The 24,871-nt window shown below is 34.9% G+C and overlaps 1 protein-coding gene across 1 annotated transcript; it reads right to left on the bottom strand.

Moving 5' to 3' along the window:
* Positions 1–202: 202 nt before the first annotated feature.
* On the bottom strand, positions 203–14,864 carry LOC141428158 (uncharacterized). The gene is made up of 4 exons (XM_074087948.1): positions 14,634–14,864; positions 5,328–5,422; positions 2,089–2,248; positions 203–996 (listed from the first exon to the last, which is right to left on the bottom strand). Exons 2-4 carry the CDS (start codon positions 5,359–5,361, stop codon positions 846–848), a joined length of 345 nt encoding a protein of 114 aa, XP_073944049.1. The 5' UTR covers positions 5,362–5,422; positions 14,634–14,864; the 3' UTR covers positions 203–845.
* Positions 14,865–24,871: the final 10,007 nt, after the last annotated feature.

The raw sequence follows: 24,871 nt of genomic DNA, 5'->3' as shown, positions 1-24,871 counted from the left end.
TAGATCGAATAACATCCCTACTTTATGGCACAGAATAAATAATAGTACAATTGATTAAAATAGCCGCTACCACAAAACTCGGATTAGCAGTAATATTATTCGTCTATCTGTTACGCGTGTTAATGCTAACGTTAACGTTAGTTTAACAGTAAGTTTTAATTATATTATTTAAAAGGATGCTCATAATATTAAAAAAATACAATTGCACATATTACTATATTAGAAACTGACATTTTCTTTACTTATATGCATTACGAAAATCAAACAATATTCTGTATAAGTTAAATATTAGCAATACCAAAAATACTCACACATAATATTATTAACAGTAGGTATGTATATTCAAATTAAGATTTTATCACATTTTAACAGGCTTAGAAAAATTCTTAAAAATTCTTACATCTACCTAAAACTTGTCATACGCCTAATAATATGATATATGATACAGCTCTAACAAATAAACTCATTTTTATCTTAAAATTAAAATTGATTCAGTTTATTAAATTGACTAAGATCAAGATCATTCTTCGTGTTTTACAAATAGGAACACTTAACTAGGTACAATTAGGTATATAGCTATGCTTTAGTAAATAAAACAGAGTAATCGATCATAAAATGTTAACTTATTTTACTTAAATATTTTTGAACTTTAAAATGATCATGGACAGTGTTCATCACCTCGTTATCAATTCAGATTTGAACTTCTACTTGACGTTAAAACCCACCAGAATGATGATCGACAATGGAATAGCTTGCTGTATACCTATCTTTTTTTTCCACTAATATTTTGGATAAATGGTTTTATCTATTTATACTAAATTACGCGATTGTGTGGTATAAGATGATCATGGCACGTTTCGCAGGGCGGCGGCGGCGGGCGGCAAACTTGTAGCCGATTCCTCCATATTATTGACAATACAGGTGTCGTCGCTGTCCTGCACGGGCGCACGACGTCGCGTGCGCTTCATCTCACCCATTTTCTTGTCTAATAATCTCCTGAAAATAAAAAATAAAAACGTGAAAATTTCAGTCGAACGTGTCAGATATTTTTACATGCTCCGCTGTGACAAATATTAATGCAGGTGACTGCACCTACATTGAGTTAGACATCGTGATGGATCCGATCGTATCTAATGTAAGGTTGACTAACGTGCAAACATACTAATGTAATTTTAAATTCTATATTATTAAGTAAATGAACATGACATGAATGTTTATAAAGAAATAAATAAAATATCTTCTAATTATTTATTATTCCAATAATTAAATAAGCAATATTATTCTCAGCGGCACAAGATTTGTCCCACTCTGCATACAAAATTACCTATTACTGCATACATTTGGGCCAGAATTTTTGCTGCTCAGTATATTAATCAAGGTAAGAAGACTAAAGCCAAGATATGCTGATCAAATTTCAGAAATATCCACATTTGATTTTGCTTCTCTAATGTTTTTTCATATTGCATTTACACTAATTTCACATACCATAAAACATTTTCCATTATTTTGTACATACTTTTTCATAACAATTCATTTGCTTATTAGTTGTAAGTAGTAAATTCATTTATTTATAGTAGTTATAAGTAAGTACCTACATGAAACATATTTTTAATATGGAACAATTTTTTGAAGCCATAATACTACAAATACGTATGCCATAAACATACTTAAACATATCAATTTAAGTATGATTGATTTTACAAGGTAGATAGATACCTATACCAATATGCTATGGTCATTTTTTAACGTGATCCATCACGGAAACCTACTTTTATTTAGGCTGTTATGAAAAAATCCTTGAACACCGCGGTGCGGGCTAACCTAACCTATCCGAGTCGCTTCTGCCCCGACAAGCCTTGGTCGTTCGCCTTACTCGCTCGCTGCCAACCGAAATTTAAAAAATATTTGTAATTTTCTAAATTATTACATAACTAACACAATACTATGGATGTTAAAAAATATGGATATTGCTATTATGGCATGTAATTTATGGATACTGATATTATGGGAAATGATTATTATGACACTTAAGAATTATGCTATCCAATATTATGGCAAGTACTAGTAGAATACGCAAAATATGCTTACTGTTGTCGGCAGTCGATGAGCACGCCAAGCACAAAGACGATAGCAATAGCGACCAGCACCACCATTGCCACACCAATGATGGTCGCCACCGTCAGCGTCGGTATGTCCTCTTCTAACGCCGTCATCGACACTCCCGGCTCTACCGTCGACCCTAGGTACTCTGTAAAACACAAATAGAAAATTTAAATATCATGTCATGAGACGATTGCTATTGACCTACTCCCAAATTAAGTAAAGTTTGTGCTATGGTTACTAGACAACACAATACATAAACTACACAATAATTGACTTAGTATGGTAGATAAATGTAATACCGTGAAACGAGCAATTCTTGTATGTTTATTAACTAGCTTTTAGCCGTGGCCTCACCCGTATAAAATATTAGTCCAACAGTTGAACAGAAATTCGGGAATTTTGTTAAATTCACATTGGAATCCCCTAAAATTACATCGCGGTCTACTTTCACAAAAACCCCGACATTTTCATTTCAAAGTTGAATATATCAAAAATGGCTCAACCGATTTTGATGAAACATATTTACCTAAGAAAGAACCATCGCTAGAAAACCTGCGTTCAAATAGAAAACCGCATTCAAATCGGTTCACTCATTTCAGAGCTACGGTGCCACGGACAGAACAAACACTCTCACTCTTTCTGTGTAGAGCGGTCAAACTTATAACACCCCTCTTTGTGCGTGGGGGGTTAAAAATGAGCCTATATGTGTTATTACAGACGTCCAGCTATCTGTACTGTGTACCACATTTCATCTAAATCTGTCCAGTCGTTTTAGCGTAAAGGAATAGGTACCTAAAAAAAATATTAAATAAATAGAGTATAGTAGGTAATAAGGCACCAAACTCATGATCTCATATAATTTGTTTTGATATTGTACCCAGTGCAAACTATTACTTAAGGTAAGTTTCCTAGCCGTTAATTTAATTTTAAGAAGATTCTTAAAATCTAGTTATAGATTTTTCGGAAGAGAACCAATGTTCATTCATTAGATTTAAGAAATTACCTAAACATTGTAATATTGCAACACCCTTACTGGGCTGTACTACTGTAACATTGTCATAATATACGTACTGTGCAATTTCATTAAATAAATAAATAAATTCAAATACGTAATATCAAACAGCGTTTGTTGGCGGATCTCGGAAACGACTCTACCGACTTCGATGAAATTAGTTATGTCGATCTAGCTTGGTCTTATGTCTGGGAAACGCGTGTGAGCAAAGCTCAATCCGGTCCATGATCCATGTAATTGATAAGATGGAGCGACGACCTGGTTAAGATTGCGGGATCGCGGTGGATGCGAAAAGCACAAGACCGGTCTGAGTGGAGAGCCTTGGGGAGGCCTATGTCCAGCAGTGGACGTCTTTCGGCTGACATGATGATGATGACACAAATAAACATGATCGTAATAAATAAATATGCATTCAAATATACTCAGATATATGCACGTCTCGCTAAATACATGGCAGCCAAAATTTAAACTTTCTTTAAAGCTTTTTAACTTCATGTGATTTTACTTGTTCGTGACATTGTATTAATTTAATTTCCATGTTAGTTAATACTTTCAAATTTAATATTCAGCTCAATATATCACCATTTTCAAATATCTTTTGTAGGTAAGTAGGTGTCTGCTGTACATATTATAAACTCGCACGTCATAAAATACGCGACTGAAATGACGTTGTGGCACGCTTAGATACGCTACATTTTGTAACTTTTTCCTAAGTAGAAACACTTGTGTCATTCATTATTGATAACAACCAAATCCTTCGGTTGACTCAAGTAATAAACATTTTTATACATGTAGGTGTAGCCAAACAATTTCATAAGAATGTATTATTGTATTAATAGATAAAGTAATGAGTCAAGAAGGTTTTGAATGTACTTACCTACATTATAATATCTTGTATTTACATGCTTTTATTTTTTCCTATAGAGGTATATGGAACATATTGAACCCTAAAAAATATTATAACAAAAAATAGAACCCATGAAAATAATTTTCTACCAGTCGGTCTGAAGTCGGTGCCTCAGCACGAGCCAGCAGGAGTGGACCTATAATCGTCTACCTCACCTACAACTAGATACGAGTATATTGGGCTTCAATCACTCCTGCTGGCTCGTGCTGAGGCACCGACTTCAGACTGGTAGAAAATTATTTTCATGGTTTTTGTAGTCGGTTCTATTTTTTGCTATAATTTTTTTTTTCACGCTTTTTAGTGTAAAAGATCTAAGATACAATATTTTAATTTTTTTTATTTTATTTATTCAATAAAGCCATAAATTATATGTATAAGGTACATGCTGATGTTATGCAATACAGGTAGAATCAATATAATTTTACCCAGTGGGTGTAGCTAGATACATTTCACTTAATAACTAACAGTTAAAATTATAATATTCATTTAAGCTATAGGGACATAACTCGATAACAAACTTTTTCAGAGCTGGCAAAATTTTTGTGTGTTTGAGTGACTTAATTTCTACAGGCAACGTGTTATACACTTTTGCAGCCACGTAAGTAGCGCTGCGCTGGTAGATGGTTGTCGTAGCAATAGGGGCCCGGCCTAATATCAACTGCTCGTCACCTTTTACGAAAAATTGCTTTTTCCGATGCAGAGACGTTCATTATTGAGGAGTCCTGGTGCTTCAGCACCCGTTCCACTTCACCATATGAATTGCGATGATTCAATTGCTTAGCAACTGCGTTAAAGTAATTGAAATTCAACCCGTGAAGTACTTGTTATTGAGTAGTCGCTCCATTGGTCAAATTTGGTCTTCATCATCAGCTCCACTTCACCAAATGATGATTTTCAAGAGCATAATTAAAGGTTTTATTTTATTAATCTGTTTAAAAGTTGGTTTTTTGCCTGCGTCCTTCCTCATGTCTCAACATAACAACAGATCAAAAATATTTTTTCATGAATGTAAAGTAAGTAGTTGGAGAAATGGAATGTATATAACCTTACATATGCAAAATTTTTGTCAGAAAAAAAATTACACCCGTTTTAACCTAGTTCTAACAACTAGTTTTAAAGGGGCTGTTTCACCACCACCCTTTAATTAGTGTTAACTGACGGTTAAATGTGATGCCGTCTCTATTTATTTTGTTCGAATAGACGGAGACGGCATCACATTTAATCGTCAGTTAACACTTATCAATGGGTGGTAAAATAGCCCCTAAGTCTATTTTTTATGTATTTTAATAATAATCATGATCTTACCTCCGTCTTGCCAATTACTGCTCTTTCCTTCCATTTTCTTCTATGTTTAATGTTTGGTTTGAGATCAGACGCAAGGAAAAATCATGGCACCACACCTAAAAAAAAAAAAAAATGTTATAGGTAATAACAGTAAATTTCGTTACTGAAGGCTTTTTCCATTTATATATATATATATTTATCTCTACTGTTTTATTCTATAACATCTGCTATCGTTGCTAGTGATCATTTTATCACTGCACTGTGTATGTGTACAAAGATCGCCGAAGCCAGCCTAGTCAAACTCAGACCCCCAAGACACAGGTCTTTACCTAGTTTGCGGGTCAAAATATTTGACTATTCTCGCGACTTCTCTGTACAGTCGCCATCAGATATTTCGGAGCGGCCAAGCTGGTCAAAAATATAGATACATGAACCATAATAAGTACCTTGATAATAGAGTGCATGTTTCGATATTTTTGACCACCTTGGCCGCTTTAAAATATCTGATTCCGACTGTACAAACCCTTCATACTTATTGAGCATTGTATTTTGTTTTAAGTTGATTTGTTAATTTGTAAATCATTTTCTATTTATTATTATATATGTTAAAATTATTACAGTTAACTAAAAATCGAATAAAATCCCACCATTATCGGTACATTCGTCTCGCGCGGAGCTACGAAGATACGGACAGACACAAAGATATACACAAGCTATAAACTTTTATCACCCGTTCTTTTGCGTTGGGGATTAAAAATAACGTACCTATCACTTTACATTGAACTTTTTATACTCGTATGTACAAAGAGACAGTAACTACAAGTGGCGCGGGTTACCCCTGTTTGAACGTAATGCTTAATTGGATAGGTGGCCATGCGATCAATTTTATGGCTCTGACCCGAAACGAATGACCGGAAATGCGAATGTAAGTCACAATACAATAAATCTATATTGCACACCAACGCATAATAAACAGTACAGAAAACTTTTTTATGTAATATTCCTTATTATTAAATAAGCTATAGTAAATTAAGCTTAATAGCCGTTTGCGCGACACGACTATCACATTATTGATGGCAAAACAGCGTAACTAACTAGTCAGAAACGGGTAGAAAAATATGACAATATAATAAAATTATAAGAGTCGATGTAATTTGTCGTAACACCTTAATCTGTTCTACAGGTTGCAAGAGGACTGAAAGCATTAAATATTACCTTAAACCAAATTTATACCAGGTGTGGCCTGTAACACGAGCAAATAAATAAAACATAGATCGTAGGGTGTCATAGGTCGTAGTTTCTATTTATATATCTATCTATCGTACTCGTCAAACTGAGCAATATTAGTTTTTTGGGTTCTAGGATAGCGTATAGATACTATTGTATACGCCATATAAGTATCCAGAACAAACATCCCGCACCGCCCCGTTATCAAGCTTAATTTATTTATTTAATGGTAAAAAAGATGATACTCAATCAAACAGCCTACAGCAAAAACATGGACTCTTTACGGTCGGAATATTAATCGGAGATTTTAATTGACCTTCTTATACCAATTTTCTTAACATGCTATGAGCATAAATTAAGACTAAGGGTTGAACAACAGCTGATTTGATGCTCAGAGTATGGCCCTCTTTACGAGTAGTAGCGTTTAATAAACGAAACTGTAGTATGTAGGTATCTATGATACTTTAAATTCTTTCTGTTGTGCAGTCTTGAATCTCACTATATTTATTAAAGCTACCTAAATATTGATTAAAAGCTGACCTAACGCCACTAGTGCTACTCGTAGGATGATACACAACTCGGTGATAGTCTGGCTCAGACATTAATTTTCCTACGCCAGATCAAGACACCTAAATAAATATTTTTACCCCTTTTACTCCTACAAATGATCCATCATCGTAAGTATAATGTTGAAATTTGTTGATTATTCAGAGATAGGTACGTGCTCTCCTAATATGTATCAACAAAAAAAACCGCGAATCTGCCTTCGTTAACGAAAAGATTATTTTACTGTAGGCACGGATCAAACCGGATATAGCACATCAATTACTAATTATTATTTCGTAATACAAAGGCGTAATTATTGTAATGACCATGCAGGTAGATTTAAATTTAGTAAATGTAAAACAATATTTGCAGAGTAGTAACCGAGTAATGCCGCTCTTGCCCGCTAAGCTATCTTTAGTGAATAATTATTTAAAAAATGCATTCATTCTATAATACTGATAAATTAAGCATTATGATGTCACGTATGGTTTCAAGAAGTACTCACAATCAGTTATGGATGTTACATATTATCGTAAAATCGACGTGGACAAAGTGTTTAAAATATTTATACCTACACGAAAACGCTGCCTGCTAAGTGGGAACCTCTCCAATTTTACGTTGTCACACTTACTTGCAGGTGTTTTAAATTTTGAGTCGTACTTAATAACAACTTTCTACTTATTCGTTTTACGTTGACTAATCTTTTTTCAGTTGTACAGTCAGCGTCCTTGACAATACCTACGATACGATGCCTACGATATATTTGAGCACCTTGGCTTACTCTTTTACGCATATTTAACATTATCTATACAAAGTAACATCGTCAAGTAATATCGTCATTACGTACACGAACACTGTTTATAGTAGCATACAATACTTTTTTATTGAACAAAGAGCAAAAGAAGCAAGCGTGTGATCTGACGGAAGTGACCATTGTTGCCCAACCAGAATGCTAATGTTTCCCCAAGCTACGATGAATTCCAGCAGTCGAAATCGTGTTTGACTTCGACTTCGAACATTTAAAGAAGCCCGCATATTAATAATGATTATTGAAAAACACTTCCACGAAACAAGTCCATTCCTTGACGTCAAAACAATTAAGATTATCAATAGATAAATCTCCTTGTCCGACTGCGAAGTTATCGCTGATGGTAGCAACGATTGTCAACCTTCAGAAATAAACTTACACAGTAGCAACCTTTATCTGAACAATTTTATTAAATTTAGAGCTCGCACGAGTTTCCTTAAAGTAATTCTAATTTGCTAATAGGTGGTTTACACTAGGTTTTTGTGTCTTGCTTAGGCCTGAAAAAATAAAATACAAATGACAATGACGATGACGATGTACGGCCAAGCCCTAGGAAAGAAACATGGGAAAAAATAACACCCCGTACCCGTATCCCACAATTGTAATTAACAATAGAACCTGGGCGACCGAGCTTCGTTTGGAGCAAGTTTTTTTATATCGTGTCAACAGTCGAGGCAACAGACTGATGTATAAGCTATCGAAATTACCGATCATATTGCGTGTAACTTGGTACAGTACCCATCAGATATTTTGGAGCGGCCAAGGTGGTCAAGAATATCGAAGCATGCACTCTATTATTTAAGGTTTTAGAGTTCATGTTTCGATATTTATGACACCTTGGCATCTCCGAAATTCCTGATGGCGACCGTACTTGTTGTACTTTCAATGGTTTATAATTCAAAAACACGCATTTTCCCAGAGACAGGACCAAGCTACAACGATTATACGCCCCCGAATGCCCGATATAGCAAATTTTGTCGAAATCGTTAGAGCCGTATAAATAAATATTCAAGACTTGCTCGTTTAAAGGTATGTTCTATAGTGAATTCGTTAATATCAAGCATTTTATATTATTTTCATTTAATGATTTAAAATACACCCTACCTACATGTATTTTCGGCTTACAAATAGTACCGCTAAATATTTCCCTATTGCACTAAGTGGGTGTTTTTTTTTAAAAGTGTACCTTTTCTTTCAAAATGTATGTAATTTTTTCATATAAATTTTATGAGTCAGTTTTGTGACGCCCATGGCCCATATCGAGTTTATAAAAAAAAGTCACAAAACGGGCGATTTTCTAAACATTCGGGATCGATTGTGCTCCTTATTCTGAGTACGAAAAAATAGATTTTTCAAAATTAAAAAAAATTTAAAAGGTCCACTTTTTTGTGAAAATGTCCGAGTAGGTATGTTTTCGACAGTAACTGATTCTCTGTTCTCAGCTTTATGAGCTATTTTAAAGCTGAACCATTGAACATTATGCGTGTGTTGTGTTTCTTTCATTTTCTCGCTAACTAAAGCCGCGTTTTCGCCTCTGTGTGTCGGATGTTTTTAAGAGAACAATACCGTAGCGAACTGAAGAGACAATTACTAACTAACCTGATGACAATGACGTGGCCTGAAGATATTGTCGGTCATGGCATAAAACCGGCAAATTTTACTCAGGGGGTTTATAACAGACAGTGAAGAAACAATAATTTTATAACCAGTATAATTAAAATTAAGCATCATCACGGCACACATCATGTCATTTATTTGGCAAAGAGTTAACCGTACCTAATTTATACAGATATTTGATTCTAGATAATTTCCATTTTAATCTCGTCCATTGGCCATAGAACAACAGAGTGACACATTTTCATAATTCTATCATCATCATCATCCCAGCCTATATACGTCCCACTGCTGGGCACAGGCCTCCTCTCAGAACTAGAGGGCTTGGGCTATAGTGCCCACGCGGGCCCAGTGCGGATTGGGAACTTCACACGCACCATTGAATTGCTTCGCAGGTTTGTGCAGGTTTCCTCATAATTCTATATTAACGTGAAATACTTTCTAAGTTCAGGCAAACTCAATAAAATAAGGTAACAAAAAAAAGATTTATCTAGGTATGATATCACAAGTTTTTCTATCTAAACTACAAATTTCGCGTCAATCTGTTAATTAAAAGTGAGTGAAATTGGACTTGCACGATTTGACAGACGAACAGACAGAACGTTAACTTTGAAACTTCACTTCTTTTCAGTTGCAAGAGACTATAATCTCAACAATCTCAAGTCTAAGTTTTCTATTTTGTATCTAATACCTTTGTCGTTTAAAGGTAAAAGGGAATTCATGTATAGTTATTTATTTATTCATTTCGGGGTTTTCGGAAACTTCTCTAACAATTTCCACGAATCTTATCTCTGGGAAAACGCGTTGCTTTTGAGTTTTAGCTCGAGCAATCTACCTATATAGATAGATCGGTAGCAATCAACATAATATCATTATCATAAATAATAAGTGGTATAACAAGAATCCGAAATAATCATTTCATTAACACTTTTGCATAATAACTACTTTCAGAGCAATTTCTTTATGTTGCGCATGAACCACAACAAATCGATATATTTTTAAATTGAAACGAGATTCAAATTTTTAATGAAAAAAAATAGAATAATTTGGCTTACAAAACCGCAGCAGGATTAATCTACACATATTACTAAAAAAAAAAGAGCGTCTGACGGACTTACGACAAGGCCCAGCCTAAACCACTATGTAACTAACTAGACTTACAAATTGTCAGGATAGTTCCTCGAGGATAATAGACGTGTACCAAGTGTGTTTTTCTGAATTCCCGCGAGATAGAGATAGCATTTTTTTTATTTATTTTTTTATTATTATTTTTTTAATGAAATTATTATTTATTTTTAAAGTTGTACTATTTTACTTGAGCAAAACTTACAGGTCGCTTTTCATACAAATTTAAATGGAAATAAATTCATTATACTCGTATTTGCTCGTCAGTCATTCTAGATAGTCCTTAGTACGTGACAATACGAGTACCTGGATGCTAGGCAAAAAGTTCAGTTTTATTTATCAATAAGCTGATTTGCAAAGATACGAGTACCTATCCTGACTGATTGGCTGTCCCTAATACAGATTATATAGTATTCTTTAAGCTATGTTATCATAGATATTACAAATTATTTGTTGAAGTTGAATCGATAAGACATGAAAATATTTAGGTAAACTAAAGGATCAAACGACCAAGTGCGTGTCGGATTCGCTTACAGAGCATTCCGTATAAAAGCCATTAAAAAAATAATTTCTTAGTGGTTTCATTGCGAACAGTTTTTTTGTATGATTTATTGTTTTTCTGTCTTTATTTTACTTGTCTTATATGGCCATTACTTCTTTTATTTAAAACTTAATTGTTTATGGTTGTAAGAACCTAGCCAGCCCTAAGTGTCAACTTGATACATTCATGTGTCCCTGAGAAAACGAAGTGATGCAACAAAGGTTCCTCTTTTCCTTTTGTGGTATGTAGGTACAGAACCCTAAAAAGAACTGAAGTTCATCTGAAAATGACAGACAGACAAGCAGACAACGAAATGACTATGTCCATTAAAAATGAGTTACGGAACCCTAAAAATATTTTATGCCACGCACGTGAAATTTATTTTTAAGATAAAAACCTCTGTAGGTATTATAACTAAGGTGAGTGAATAATAATCTCGGTCAAGTATGAGGCTCATCCGGATTGTGGCAATGAACGTTCACATTGTATGTTTTATTACGTGATGCAAATATGTTATGTGCGCTTAACCCGCAGTAAATCCCGTATGGGTAACTCGCATGTTTCAATGCCTTACTGGTTATTAATCGAATACGCAAAAATATTTTTAGTTATTTTTTTTTTACTTATGCATTGTTGATGGTGCTTCACGTCAACTTTTTATTCCATACACATGAGTGAGGACCATGAAAAAAATTTAAAATAAGTGTCGGTTTCTTAACAAACATTTTTCGTATACTAATCAAAGATGGAAAGCGGACAGGAAAGAAAATATTTTATTTTTTCTGCTCCGTGATGACGTCGGCCTTACTAAAAGGCAAGGCTAAAACCTGTCTGCAAGGCTAAAAAGTGCCTGCCTAATGGTGAATGGATGAAAATTTTAGAAACGCTTGAAACTTTATTATCGATAGGAATAACTTTTGGTTGTACCAGTGGCGTAGCTTGGGGGGGGGGGGCGCACGCCACAGGTGTCACCCGGGTAAACATCAGTAGTGCCACCTATAAAATTCCTAAAACTGTGGCAGATTGTATAACCGCCACTAAAATAGTACCTACTTAATAGGTGCCTTGCCTACCTACCTACCTACTTGCATTGTAAGTTTTTTTTTTCGTTCGAGTTTTGGGGTGACACCTTCAATATCCGCCCTGGGTGCCACCCATGCTAGCTACGCCACTGCGTTGTACCATAAGGTCAAAAACAAATTGAACAAACACGCATCACCTCTTCGAAAATTAAAAATTAGTCTTGCACCACCAAAATCATGAGATTCGGTGACTTAGGTATAATAATTAAGTATATAGGTAGTTGTATAATGAACTTTAACTTGCAGCTTCCGATTCGCAAGAAACGCAGGTGATCACGGGACGCGATTGTTATTGCCGACGCTCGAACAAACCCATAGACAATCCTCGCAGTTCTTAGTTTTTTATTTGCTAACAAGTACTTAACATTAGTTTCAAACAATGGCAGTTATCCAGATAGTTCTTTCCTCGGCACATAGTTCGTACTCTGTAAAGATATACATTTTCTTTGTGTTGCAACGATGACGGCTTCGTATGTGGCATACTGGGTGATGGCACCAATCATGGACATGTTAAGCACAGTAGTATCCAGTAATGGACAGCAATAGGATTCAATGCCTTATAGCTCACCATTTATGATCATCAGTTATCTACACATAAGTGTTATTAGTTATCGAAAAAGTAACGTCCGTTTCTTAATATTGGATTAGCGGAAAAAATATTCCACTTTATGGTTCCTGTCCATGACTGGTGCCCTCACCTGAAGTACTTATACACCCTATTAACGTTTGATTTTGTTTACACAGTCGCAAATGGCAAGCGGAAGAAAAAACCCCAAACAATTAGTTAATCAAATCGTAAACAAAACACCGTCGATGCGTAAACATCTAAGTACATGGGCGACCGAGCTTCGCTTGGGTTAAAACTCAAGCGTTTTCCCAGAGATAAGACCAAGGTAGATCGATTTTACATTCCCGAAAACCCCTAAATACCAAATTTTATCGAAATCTTTGGAACCGTTTCCGAGATCCCCGAAATATATATATGTATACAAAAGCATTGCTCGTAAGTTCGGGAAAATGGGAACGGGACGACCGAGTTTAGCTCGGTTTTTTTTTGTTACATATTTAAATAAGCTTTCAAAATAAAAAGTAAAGTGAATAAATAAATAAGTATAATGGGACAATTGACACCAATTGACCTAGTCCCAAACTAAGCAAAGTTTGTATTATAGATACCTACTATAATAGGCAACGGAAAAAAAATTAAAGATTAATTACCTAAATATATAAATAAAAGAAAAAAATTGAAAAAACTGAGTCATGCCTGTGCGAGATTTAAATAAATAAATATCTTGGGACAAATCAGACAAATCAGATGCTTGTATACTATGGGTGCTAGCTAGACAACGGATAGACATACATATATAGACAAATATATATAAAAACATGCAAGACTCAAGTACAAACATTCGTATTCATCATATTTACAAAAATATATGCCTGTCACGGGGATCGAACCCGTAACCGCTAGCTTCGTAGTGAGGAGAGTCACTAACAACTTAGCTATCCGCTAATTTATTCCGCTATTGTTGAATTTCAACATGGTGGTTCGGTGGCATGGCTTTGTACTTGTAAAGTAGAGGTCTAGAGTTCAATTCTAGGTTGGACGCGACTCAGTTTTTTTTAACTTTTTTTATTTAGTCAAAGTTTTACTTTTAAAGCTTATTTAAATATGAAGGTATCATCTGCAAAAAAAAACACGATTTAACCAAAAACAACTCCTTTGCCCAATCCTCAATTGCCCAAGTTCTGAAAGTATAAGTCATCAAAATTACAATACTCAGTTGTTGATCCACTGCAAGTGTGATCACGATGCAGTAAACCAGTGGTTGCATTGTCCTCGGTGTAAGAACATGCTAGGATGAATAAACCCATTTCACAAACTCTTACCTAGCATCATTCAATATTTATAATATCTATATAACTGATATATTTTATATTAATAACACAAATAAATATTAACACGATAGCTTCACTGTAGTTTTTATTAAGTTATTTTGCCACATTTATATACCCACTTTATCTTCAAAGGCTTAAGCGAATGGAATATGCATGTATTACTAAGATTCGTCTAGAAAGGTCTTGCTACAAGCATTCAGGTGATAACACTGATAACAATCTCACAGGTACATCCCCTGCTGTCTTGGCTAAGGAATATTGAAGACTTATCATTGTTATAAATTATAGGTAATCTCTGGATAATGATTTATGTAGTACACTTACTGCTAATATAGCTTTTACTCATAGATAAAAAATTAGGCATATTAAAAATAGTACCACACACAATCATACCGTATTGATAAAATTACTCTTGCAATCCAGTCTTTTCAATTTCTTACACATAAAATCGATTAGTAATAGTAGATTTACACGATCATACTTACATAAGCAGATGAAGACTAATTTCACTTTCACTTTTTAACTTATTCTCTTTGTTATGTTCTGAATAATTAAATGAACACTAAGTAATTTGGCACTGTTGGTTTCAAGTTTGTGAATGTAGAGATATCGTATAATGATGAGTGAACGGATGTGGGCGCCGGGGCTGACGCATGCGCAGCGCTCCGAGGCGCGGGTCTGACTAACTTACAACGACCAGTTACCGAGATCACTGCAAAATGTCCCGCAACCCGACGACGCAAACCTTACAACTTTACTACTGCATTAATACAAACCAACCAGCAGCAACTTTGCATTCTATAATTATGATTTTGCGCCTAACATTAAACACACAATTTCTTTCGTCTGTGGTTTTTTTTAATTGGAGGGTCGTCACGTCACCATCAGGCAGGTCTAACTATTACCGAAAACCTGATAAACTTAGTGCATTTGAGAAAAAAGATAATAAATAACAACATAATGCTCTTAAACTTCATCCAATTATATGGCCAGACAAATATGGGCCCAGCACGGCTCCACTGCGTCATTTTATATTATGCACATTATTATGTATAGATAGAAAATTATATCGTTTTGAAAGTGAATTAAACCCTATTTTCTTTCAAATTCGAATTATTTATTCGGTAAGTAAGTACCTAATGGGCTCTTTTATGTGTCATTTTTTTTAAACTGCTAGCACTTTCGGAAAGATCATCATGTCAAAGAAGAATGCAAATCAAAGAATGAAAATTTCAAAGAAAATAAATGATTACAGTATACTTAAAGAAAAAAAGACATGAAAAATAATACAGGGATGTATGGGGTCCCTTAGTTACAAGACTACAACTAAACATCTTAACTATATATATCTATGTTCAGTGGAAGCGTAGAATGCTTCCAACGTCACAAATTAAAAAAAGGAAAAAATAAAAAATATATTGAAGATGTATAGTATCTTTAGCTTTAGTATTGGTTTCGTCCGTACTCAACGGTTGATTGTAAGTAGGTATGTAAGTAAGATAAGATCGATGCATTGTCAAGTATGGAACGTCCAACCATTGTTGCTATTGCCACCTGCAGATGCTTGCAATTTCTGTAAACCCGCAGTTCCGTTAAGAGGGTTTATTCCACAGAAGTGTGAAATCCGCGATTTACCATGTTTACTCTTCACGTATAAAAAACATAACGGTACGCACCCAGTGCAATAGCACCCGTGGCATGTAGGTAGGTACTTAAGTAAAATTTCCAAGTGTTTGGGCTGATGAGTTGGTCAGTCAGTCAGTCGGGACCTATTTTAATTATTTAAAAGCTTTTATTTGATATCATAAGGGCGTTTTCAGATTATCCGATCCGATATCGGGGCTAGTAAAATGTATGAAATAAATATGACCCGGTATCGGATCTGATAATCTGAAAACACTCTAATTATGTAGGTTATATAGATGTCCTGGGGATTTTTACCTAAACCTTTTTTAGACTGCATTCTAGGTGGTATGCAATTGAGCTGAAATTTCGTATACTTATGTAAATCTGTTGATACTTAATACAATAATCTGGTAGTGAAATTCTGGTGGTAAGTAACTCCTCTAAAATTACATATAGATTAATGTTTTTTTTGTAAGAAATAAACGGTGATCATCCAGAAGGATATTTTGTTGTCTTTGTTTAAAAGACCAAGCCATATCGATTGCATGTTCATCCAGCCTCTCAACTTTATATCATGGGAACCTTATTTATGCAATACCAAATTTATTATATAGATAACTGGACGTCTGGAATAACACATAGGCTACTTTTTATCCCGATACTCTTACGGGTTCGAGATAAAATCTCGAATATAATTTTTAGGAACTCCCAACGTAATTAAGTTAAGCTCGGAATTTAAATTTAACTGCTGGATCTAATGGTTCACGTGCGAAGCCGCAGGTAAACACTAGTCACACTAATATTATAAATGCGAAACTTTGTAAGTCTGTTTGTTTGTTTGTTACTTCATCACGTCTAAACCACTGAACCGATTTAGATTTAGAGTCGATTTAGAGTCCTGGAGAAGGACATAGGATAGTTTTTATCCCAGATAATTGCATGCGCGGGATAGCGATTAACGAATTCAGCGTGGACGGAGTCGCGAATAACGGCTAGTATAATATAAAAACAACGGGAATTCAAAGAATAATGACACACATGGGGAATTTGATACCTACTGATGTGATGAGCTTTGAACAAAACCTGAAATTGAAGTGAGTCATCACTATGCCGATTAATGCCAGTTTCGCGCCACCGCTCCGCCCCTTGGACCGCTCATACCGCCAGATAAGCGTTATCTTCCATACTAACATTACGCCCATAAACAGAATGTACAAAAAGATAATGCATTCTAAACAACTAAAGTAGGGCTAAGTCTTAAACGATTTAACCCAGTTGCAACATGCAACATATTTTGGTGAAAGAAAGCATGTCTTTAAAACATAGTGATATCTATCATCATACCTATGTTCAAAGGAAGAAATTGTAGACATTGCAGAAATGTTGATAGGAGAAAATGTTTAAACCATGAACTGTAAAATATGAGAGTTCTCCACAACTAGACTCCACAAAGTATCGCCTGAATCAATCTTTTGTTTAAATAAACATGTGTTTACATGCATTATTATCATCATCATCACCAAATACCCAAATAATAGTAAGTACATTACATTAGTACATTCGAGATACGAGGCCGATAGTGCTTTTCTCAAATAAATCCAAGGAAATAATAACATGTCACTTGACGATGAACTCATATCGGAAACAATAACACTTATTTGAATAAAAAACCACTCGTTTTAGGTATAAGCTGTATAAGTATTTGTTTATTTTTTCTATTCCCGCCAAAATACTCTTTTTCAGCTATTTTTGTAAGCTGTTCGGGTTCATGTTTTTGCCACCAAATTTTGTGATGATTTTACTTATAAAATAAAATGAGGATACTCTATTAATTGGTCATTTTTATAAATTATTAACAACAAATGTCAATCCTTGTTTATTATTGAATACTTAACTGATTTATTCTCACTAAATAATCTAGTCAAATAAACGATAAAAAAAATTAAACATACATTGACGAGTGACGACCTACGTACTATTTTTTCAATTGGCAGTATGCCTTAGATAGTCAATAAAAGAAATAAAACCCACTGAAACAAAAGACAACCTCATTGCTGGCCTTGGCCGGCAATGTTGTATGAAATTTCATTACTATCCTCTAATTTGAAAATAGAAGAAATCTTCAATAAATTATGACGTCCTTGGCGTTCTATGATCACAAAGATAAGGACGACATTTCCTTGGATGTTTGAGAAAAATAATTTGCTTACTTATCGCAAAAACTAAAACAAACATAGAAACGATTTCCAATGGCAATACGATTATTTTATAAGTTGCATAAGAGTACCTAAGTATAGATACTTAAGAACACGTATATCTAATTTGTCCATTTTCCGTAATGAATAAGACTTTACAATGAAGTGTAACTGATTCAGCAGTAGAGTCCTAATTTGAAAGTTCCCGAAATATATTTGACGTATGGGAAATTGAAAATGATAGGCATCATGATAAAAATAGAAAAAATGATTATTTAGTTTTTAACCTCACATAGTATTTAGCATCTACCTATGTACTTCTTAATCTTATATACATTTTATCACGTAGCCAGCATTGTACACGAACGACCGCTTTAAAAATATATTGGAAATGTTTAAATCATTATTTATTCACGCGCTGATTTCGCAAACGATTGTGACACATTCCGAAATGTTTTTGCACGAGACTGAGTAACAAAGTGAAGGCTTCATCACGTGATATTAATTTCTGAGCTAACAGCAAGTTTGTCTTGCATCATTAAGTGATATTTTTCTAAGGATTTCGTATTTTATACGGAATCTTCCAAGTTTAGGTATATTTTATACCTTAGGCTGCTATTTACTCTTAAACTACTAATAATTCTCAAGTAAACTTAACCGTTATAGTTTTCCTTGTAAGTTTGATATACTTACTACCATCCTGAATATTTTTAAATTTTTCCACCCACCGGTTTAGATTTTAGAGGGGGGGAGGACGCTCGATTTTAAGGAAAATTTTCGCTTTAAAGTTGAATATTTTGCAAACAAATCACTGAATCGAAAAATCGTTTTACCAACCGCCTAATGATTTTAAAAGACCTATCCAACGAGGGCCCACAGGGTTGGATGAGAAAAAAAAACACCCCACTTTACGTCTATGGGAGGTACTAAAAAAAAATATTTTTTATTTTTTATTGTACTATTTTGTCGGCATATATATTTGTGCAAAATTACAGCTTTCTAGCATTGATAGTCTCTGAGCAAAGCCGCGGACGGACGGACAGACAGACAGACATGGCGAAACTATAAGGGTTCCGTTTTTGACATTTTGGCTACGGAACCCTAAAAATGAAAATATTATTTGCCTGACAACACTATAAGAATAAGAAAACTCGCTAATCAAGAAGTCTAATTGTAACGTGATCCACTGTGGAAGCTTTTTCGGGAAAAAATTATAGAAAATCAGTACTTTGCCACTACTATGAAAACTTTTTACGGTGGGTATCAAATGGTTAATCGATTGTAAATTACTTTAGCTTTGTTTTAGTAAAAACGCTGTCGATTCTGTTTTTGCCAGCCAACTGGTGCAGGCTCGGCGTTATAATAGCCATGTTTTCTATCAGCGTTCAGTTTTATTTATTTTAATTGCGTTTTAACAATTCATGATCCATAAGAAGGACCAGTCATAATAAACTATCGTGGATTAAACAATAGACTCGGTTTGATTACATATTTTTAGTACTTATATTTATATCTTATCATTTAGCGACGGCTGTGGCGACGGTATGTTAGAACATCTATCTATATTTTCCGGGTACGTCACATCTGTAAATTAACTACCTAACAAGGGTTCGTATAAAGAATCTTGTAGGTATTTGAATAATCTGTATTAATAAAACAAAATCGGGTTAGTTACAGCATTTATAATTCAAGAACAGCTGGACAGATTTTGATGAAATTCGGCATGGAGGTAGCTGACAGCCTGGATTAACATATACCTAGGCTACTTTTTTCTGGACTACCCAAAAAAAGAGGGTTATGTTTTTAGTGTACCTATCTAATAAACTGCGGGTAATCTAGGACGTAGTACAGTCAACGTCATAAATAAGTGATCACTTTTGTACCTTGTCACTGTAACGTCATGTTTAAAAAGCCATACGAAATTGTGTAACTACTGAAAGCGACAAGGTACAGAAATGATCACTTATTGTCAAATCGATTGGTTTCAATCATTCCAGATCATTCTGTCAATTAGTCATCCGCTTTCCGCACATATAGGTACACCACGTCGATTTGTTTATTTCATGCGAGTGTTAATAAGTTAAGTGAATTAATCTTCATTGTGCCAGTATCCCACTAATATTATAAATGCGAAAGTTTGTAAGTCTGTTCGTTTATTTGTTTGATTCTTACCTTTTCACGTCTAAGCTGCTGAACCGATTTAGATGACATTCGGTATACAGATAATTTGAGTCAAGGGACATAGGATAGTTTTTAGACCGAAAAATTGCATAGTTCCGCAGGATAGCGAAAAACTAATTCTACGCGGACGGAGTCGCGAGCAACAGCTAGTATTTGATAAATCTTAACCAAATTCATGATAGAAGTATATTTGTTACGGGATGTAGAACATGCCTACCTTTAAAGAGTCCCCGATATGACATATCTGTCTTCCCGTGATGCAGGCGCGGTCCGGGGGGGGGGGAGAGGATCGCAGGGGACCTGATCGTACACGTCAATTTGAAAAATCTTCTAAAAATTTACAAAGCAAAAAAAGCAATTTTCTCAAAATGTCCGTAAAAGTTGACATTATTCTTTACATATCAGAAGGTAAAGTGCATAGTTTATGGTCAGCGAAAAATTAAAAAGTTAAAAAGATTGCAGGCGCGCTAGCTCGACAATAATGAATTAGCGCTCCTGCAATGCAGTGTCCGATTCACAACCGCAATGACACATACCTTTGTGTTGTTTTTTTTGTACATAATAATTTTGTTGTCTTGTGTTGTGAATAAATGTATTTTCTTTCTTTTTCTTTCTTTCTTTCTTTTCAATCATCACATTTCTTTTTAACCCCCGACGAAAAAGAGGGGTGTTATAAGTTTGACCGCTATGTGTGTCTGTGTGTCTGTGTGTCTGTCTGTGGCACCGTAGCTCTTAAACGGGTGGACCGATTTGAATGCGGTTTTTTTTATTTGAAAGCTGGTTTTCTAGCGATGGATCTTAGACATGATTTATCAAAATCGGTTCAGCCGTTTCAAGATCATCAGATCTTTTGTTCGCTGCGGTAGGAATCTTAGATGCATAATGGATATTTACTTTACTTTCAAACATATTTGGGACCTAAAATTTGAAACACCCATGTATGCTATATAGCTACGCAAGATTATGGAATCTCGGCCTGATTCTGCAGCCAGGATATCCAGAACACTAGTAGGTACACTCTTAATAAAACTATAGCAGATATGTCGTGTTTGGGTTCGTTTTGATCAGTATTTGATTCTACAAACAATGCAATGGTGGCAACAGGATGAGCTGATGCTGCAGCCAGGATATCCAGCACAATAGTACAATCTATAAAAAATAATAGCACATATGTCGTGTTTGGATTCGTTTTGATCAGTAATTGATTCTACATACAATGCAGTGGTGGCAACACGACGAGCTGATGCTGCAGCCAGGATATTCAGCACACCAGTATACTCTTGAAAAAATAATAGCAGATATGTCGTGTTTAATTCCTTTTGATCAGTATTTGATTCTTCATACAATGCAATGGTGGCAACACGATGAGCTGATGCTGCAGCCAGGATATCCAGCACACCAGTATACTCTTGAAAAAATAATAGCAGATATGTCGTGTTTGGATTCGTTTTGATCAGTAATTGATTCTACATACAATGCAGTGGTGGCAACACGACGAGCTGATGCTACAGCCAGGATATCCAGCACACCAGTATACTCTTGAAAAAATAATAGCAGATATGTCGTGTTTGGATTCGTTTTGATCAGTAATTGTTTCTACATACAATGTAGTGGTGGCAACACGACGAGCTGATGCTGCAGCCAGGATATTCAGCACACCAGTATACTCTTGAAAAAATAATAGCAGATATGTCGTGTTTGGATTCGTTTTGATCAGTATTTTATTCTACATACAATGCAATGGTGGCAACACAATGAGCTGATGCTGCAGCCAGGATATCCAGCACACTAGTACACTCTTGAAAAAATAATAGCAGATATGTCGTATTTGATTCCTTTTGATCAGTATTTGATTCTACATACAATGCAATGGTGGCAACAAGATGAGCTGATGCTGCAGCCAGGATAACCAACACACTAGTACAGTTTAAAAAGATATACTTATATCAAAGTTTAAAAAACATGAAATAAAAACTTAAATTTAAAATTTAAAAAACCCCCGACTTAAAAAACGCCAGCAAAAATAAAAATAAAAACGCCCGAAAAAAACGCTGCTTGAAAAGACAATTAAAAAGTAAAAAATAATTATGCGCTACCTATATGTTGCCCGCGACTTCATCTGCGAAGAATTCGTTTATCTATATCCCGCGGGGACTATGCTGATTTCCCGCAAAATTAGCCTAAGTTAATTTAGTATAAAGTATCTAGTAATATTTTTTTATCTAAGCGTTGTCGGTGTCGGGGGACTGCTAAGGTTAATACTTTAAATAATACACATATTTAGTTTCATGTTAACCTTAGCGGTCCCCCGACACCGACAACGCTTAGATAAAAAAATATTACTAGATACTTTATACTAAATTAACTTGGGCTAATTTTGCGGGAAATCAGCATAGTCCCCGCGGGATAGAGATAAACGAATTCTTCGCAGATGAAGTCGCGGGCAACAGCTAGGTAGCGCATAATTATTTTTTACTTTTTAATTGTCTTTTCAAGCAGCGTTTTTTTCGGGCGTTTTTATTTTTATTTTTGCTGGCGTTTTTTAAGTCGGGGGTTTTTTAATTAAGTTAAAAAGGTCATGGAAATGTTGGCACAATTCGTATACAGCCAAGTCTAATGGCCGGTATCAGATATTTTGTTGGAACTCCGGACTTTTTCTATTGGGTCTGAAATAGCTTGTGGTGTTTTCGGTGGAAAAATACACCTGCAGTTTATTTTTAATGAAAAAAGGCGGGAAAACAGAAGAAAAATATTGGAATAAAATTAAATTTTACAATATATTTTGAAAAAACGTTTATTCTATTTCAGAATTATTCACCATTTTTGAAAAAAGCTTTTTATTAGTCTCGGCTGGAATAGCAATTGCGGCTTCGTATTAGTTAAATACTCATACTCAGCCAGCAATTGCCTACTTCCAGGCCACGACAATAATCTACTATTTTTGCCCCTAGCCCTGTGTTGTATTATTAGTGACCCCCTCCAAAATTTCAGGCTCTGGCCACGCCTACCGTGATCACATGCAATCAACTGCTTCAAAATATCTAGAACTCGTTAGAGGTAATCAAATCACTACCTACATCCCTTAACCTAATAAATGTATCAAACCTAACAGGGGACCTGTTTTTGAAATCACATACGACTCAGAAGTCGTACACAATGTTGAATTTTAAATACAGTAATAGAGAACTACGACTAATAAGTTATTTCAACAAAAAGTCCAATAATTCGGACCGTACTAATTTTGTTGAAACATTTTTGAAGGGTTTGACTTCTAAAATCCCCTAAACCCTAAAACTAAACTGTATTAGAAATAACTGTAGAATTTGAAGTATGTCTATGGCAAACAGCAAGTAGGAAGTATGTCATCGCCGGATACTCGGTGCCTGCGCCCGCGCCGCTGGCCCACTTTCCCGCCTCAGGCGGATGGCGAAAGCTAGTTCGAGGTTATTATTCCGAAGACTGTTCTACCGTAAGGTTGTAAACTTTAAATGGTTCAATAGCTGCTGCCCTTTATTAAATAAAAATGCGTCTTATCAAAAAGTAAGACTAGTTTACACAGTATATACAATAAAGTGTATGTAGAGTTCTTTATTATGCTTAATTTTATCGAGTATAACACTGACCAGGCTGGATCATTCTAATTTTAAGTACTTATGGCATAAAAAATAAGAATTTGTTCAAGTAAAATTCTTGAGCATGGCAGTAAGTTTTATAAGGATTTTTTGACCTCTTTCATCCATTTTCAAGCGTTTGATGATGTAAGCTATAAGCGTAAGGCCGCGAATTTTGACCAATTTGGACGTTTCGATCCTCCAAAACGTAACGAAAATTGACTATTTTTTTTGGCCACGAGTACTTAATACCCTATTATTTTCATGCTATTTAACTTCTCATGATCATGAATTAGTTTTAAAAAAAAATGATACAATGATTTTCTAGCGATTGCGGAATCATGATAATCAAATAATTTTCTTGTTTTATATTTATTTCTTTTCACGTGCCAAAATTCCACTTTACGGATCATCTACTTAACTACTATACGTATGTTAGCACTCAGTTACGGGCGTCGCTTCTTGAGTAGGTACAATCTACATACACAACAAACATTTAACTACTTGATGTTTATGAAGTTTTAAATGAAAAAATAAATGAATGTACATCTTATGAATGAGAAAAGATATCAAATACATTTATTGCATTATTTAACAATAAATATGATAAACTCAGGTGTTTGTTTGAAATAATACGCTACATACATATTTACAAATTTCAACGTATCCTTTGTGTAAATCCGTTATACTTAGATGGAAAAAAACGCGTTTTATCACGAATAGCTCTGCATATAGCTAAACTGCTATTTCACGGAGGCACGTTATCTGCAGGCAAGTGTGTGTCGTACGTTCCACACAATGAGGATGACGCGCGGCCGAGTCGCGCGCTCGTGCCAGGTACGAGAACGACCGGCGTTAAAGTTGTACAACCTTTAATTAAACAAGCAAAAAATTTAATAAGGCAAATGTTTTACCTAAGACCGGCTCTCATTTGATCGGTTTCGAGTTCAGAGTTCGAGATTTGTATACTTAAACGTTATGGAGATAGAAGTAAAACAATACGAGTACTTAGGTGCGTTTACATTTGCATACAAATGGGGATCTCCTATTTTTTTTAAGGAAAACATTTAAAATTCGTAATTTGTCCTGTTAGCAGCTGTTAATTATGAA

This window comes from Choristoneura fumiferana, chromosome 5, assembly GCF_025370935.1.
Source record: "Choristoneura fumiferana chromosome 5, NRCan_CFum_1, whole genome shotgun sequence".
NCBI classification, from domain to species: Eukaryota; Metazoa; Arthropoda; class Insecta; order Lepidoptera; family Tortricidae; genus Choristoneura; species Choristoneura fumiferana.
Note: the sequence above shows the minus strand (reverse complement) of the source record. Positions and strands in the feature narration are given on the sequence as shown.

Coding starts and splice junctions, on each gene's coding strand:
- LOC141428158 (XM_074087948.1), bottom strand. CDS start 5,361: ATGGAAGGAAAGAGCAGTAATTGGCAAGACGGAG. Junction 2,249..5,327: donor CAGTAATTGGCAAGACGGAG/GTAAGATCATGA, acceptor TGTGTTTTACAG/AGTACCTAGGGTCGACGGTA. Junction 997..2,088: donor CTCATCGACTGCCGACAACA/GTAAGCATATTT, acceptor TTTTATTTTCAG/GAGATTATTAGACAAGAAAA.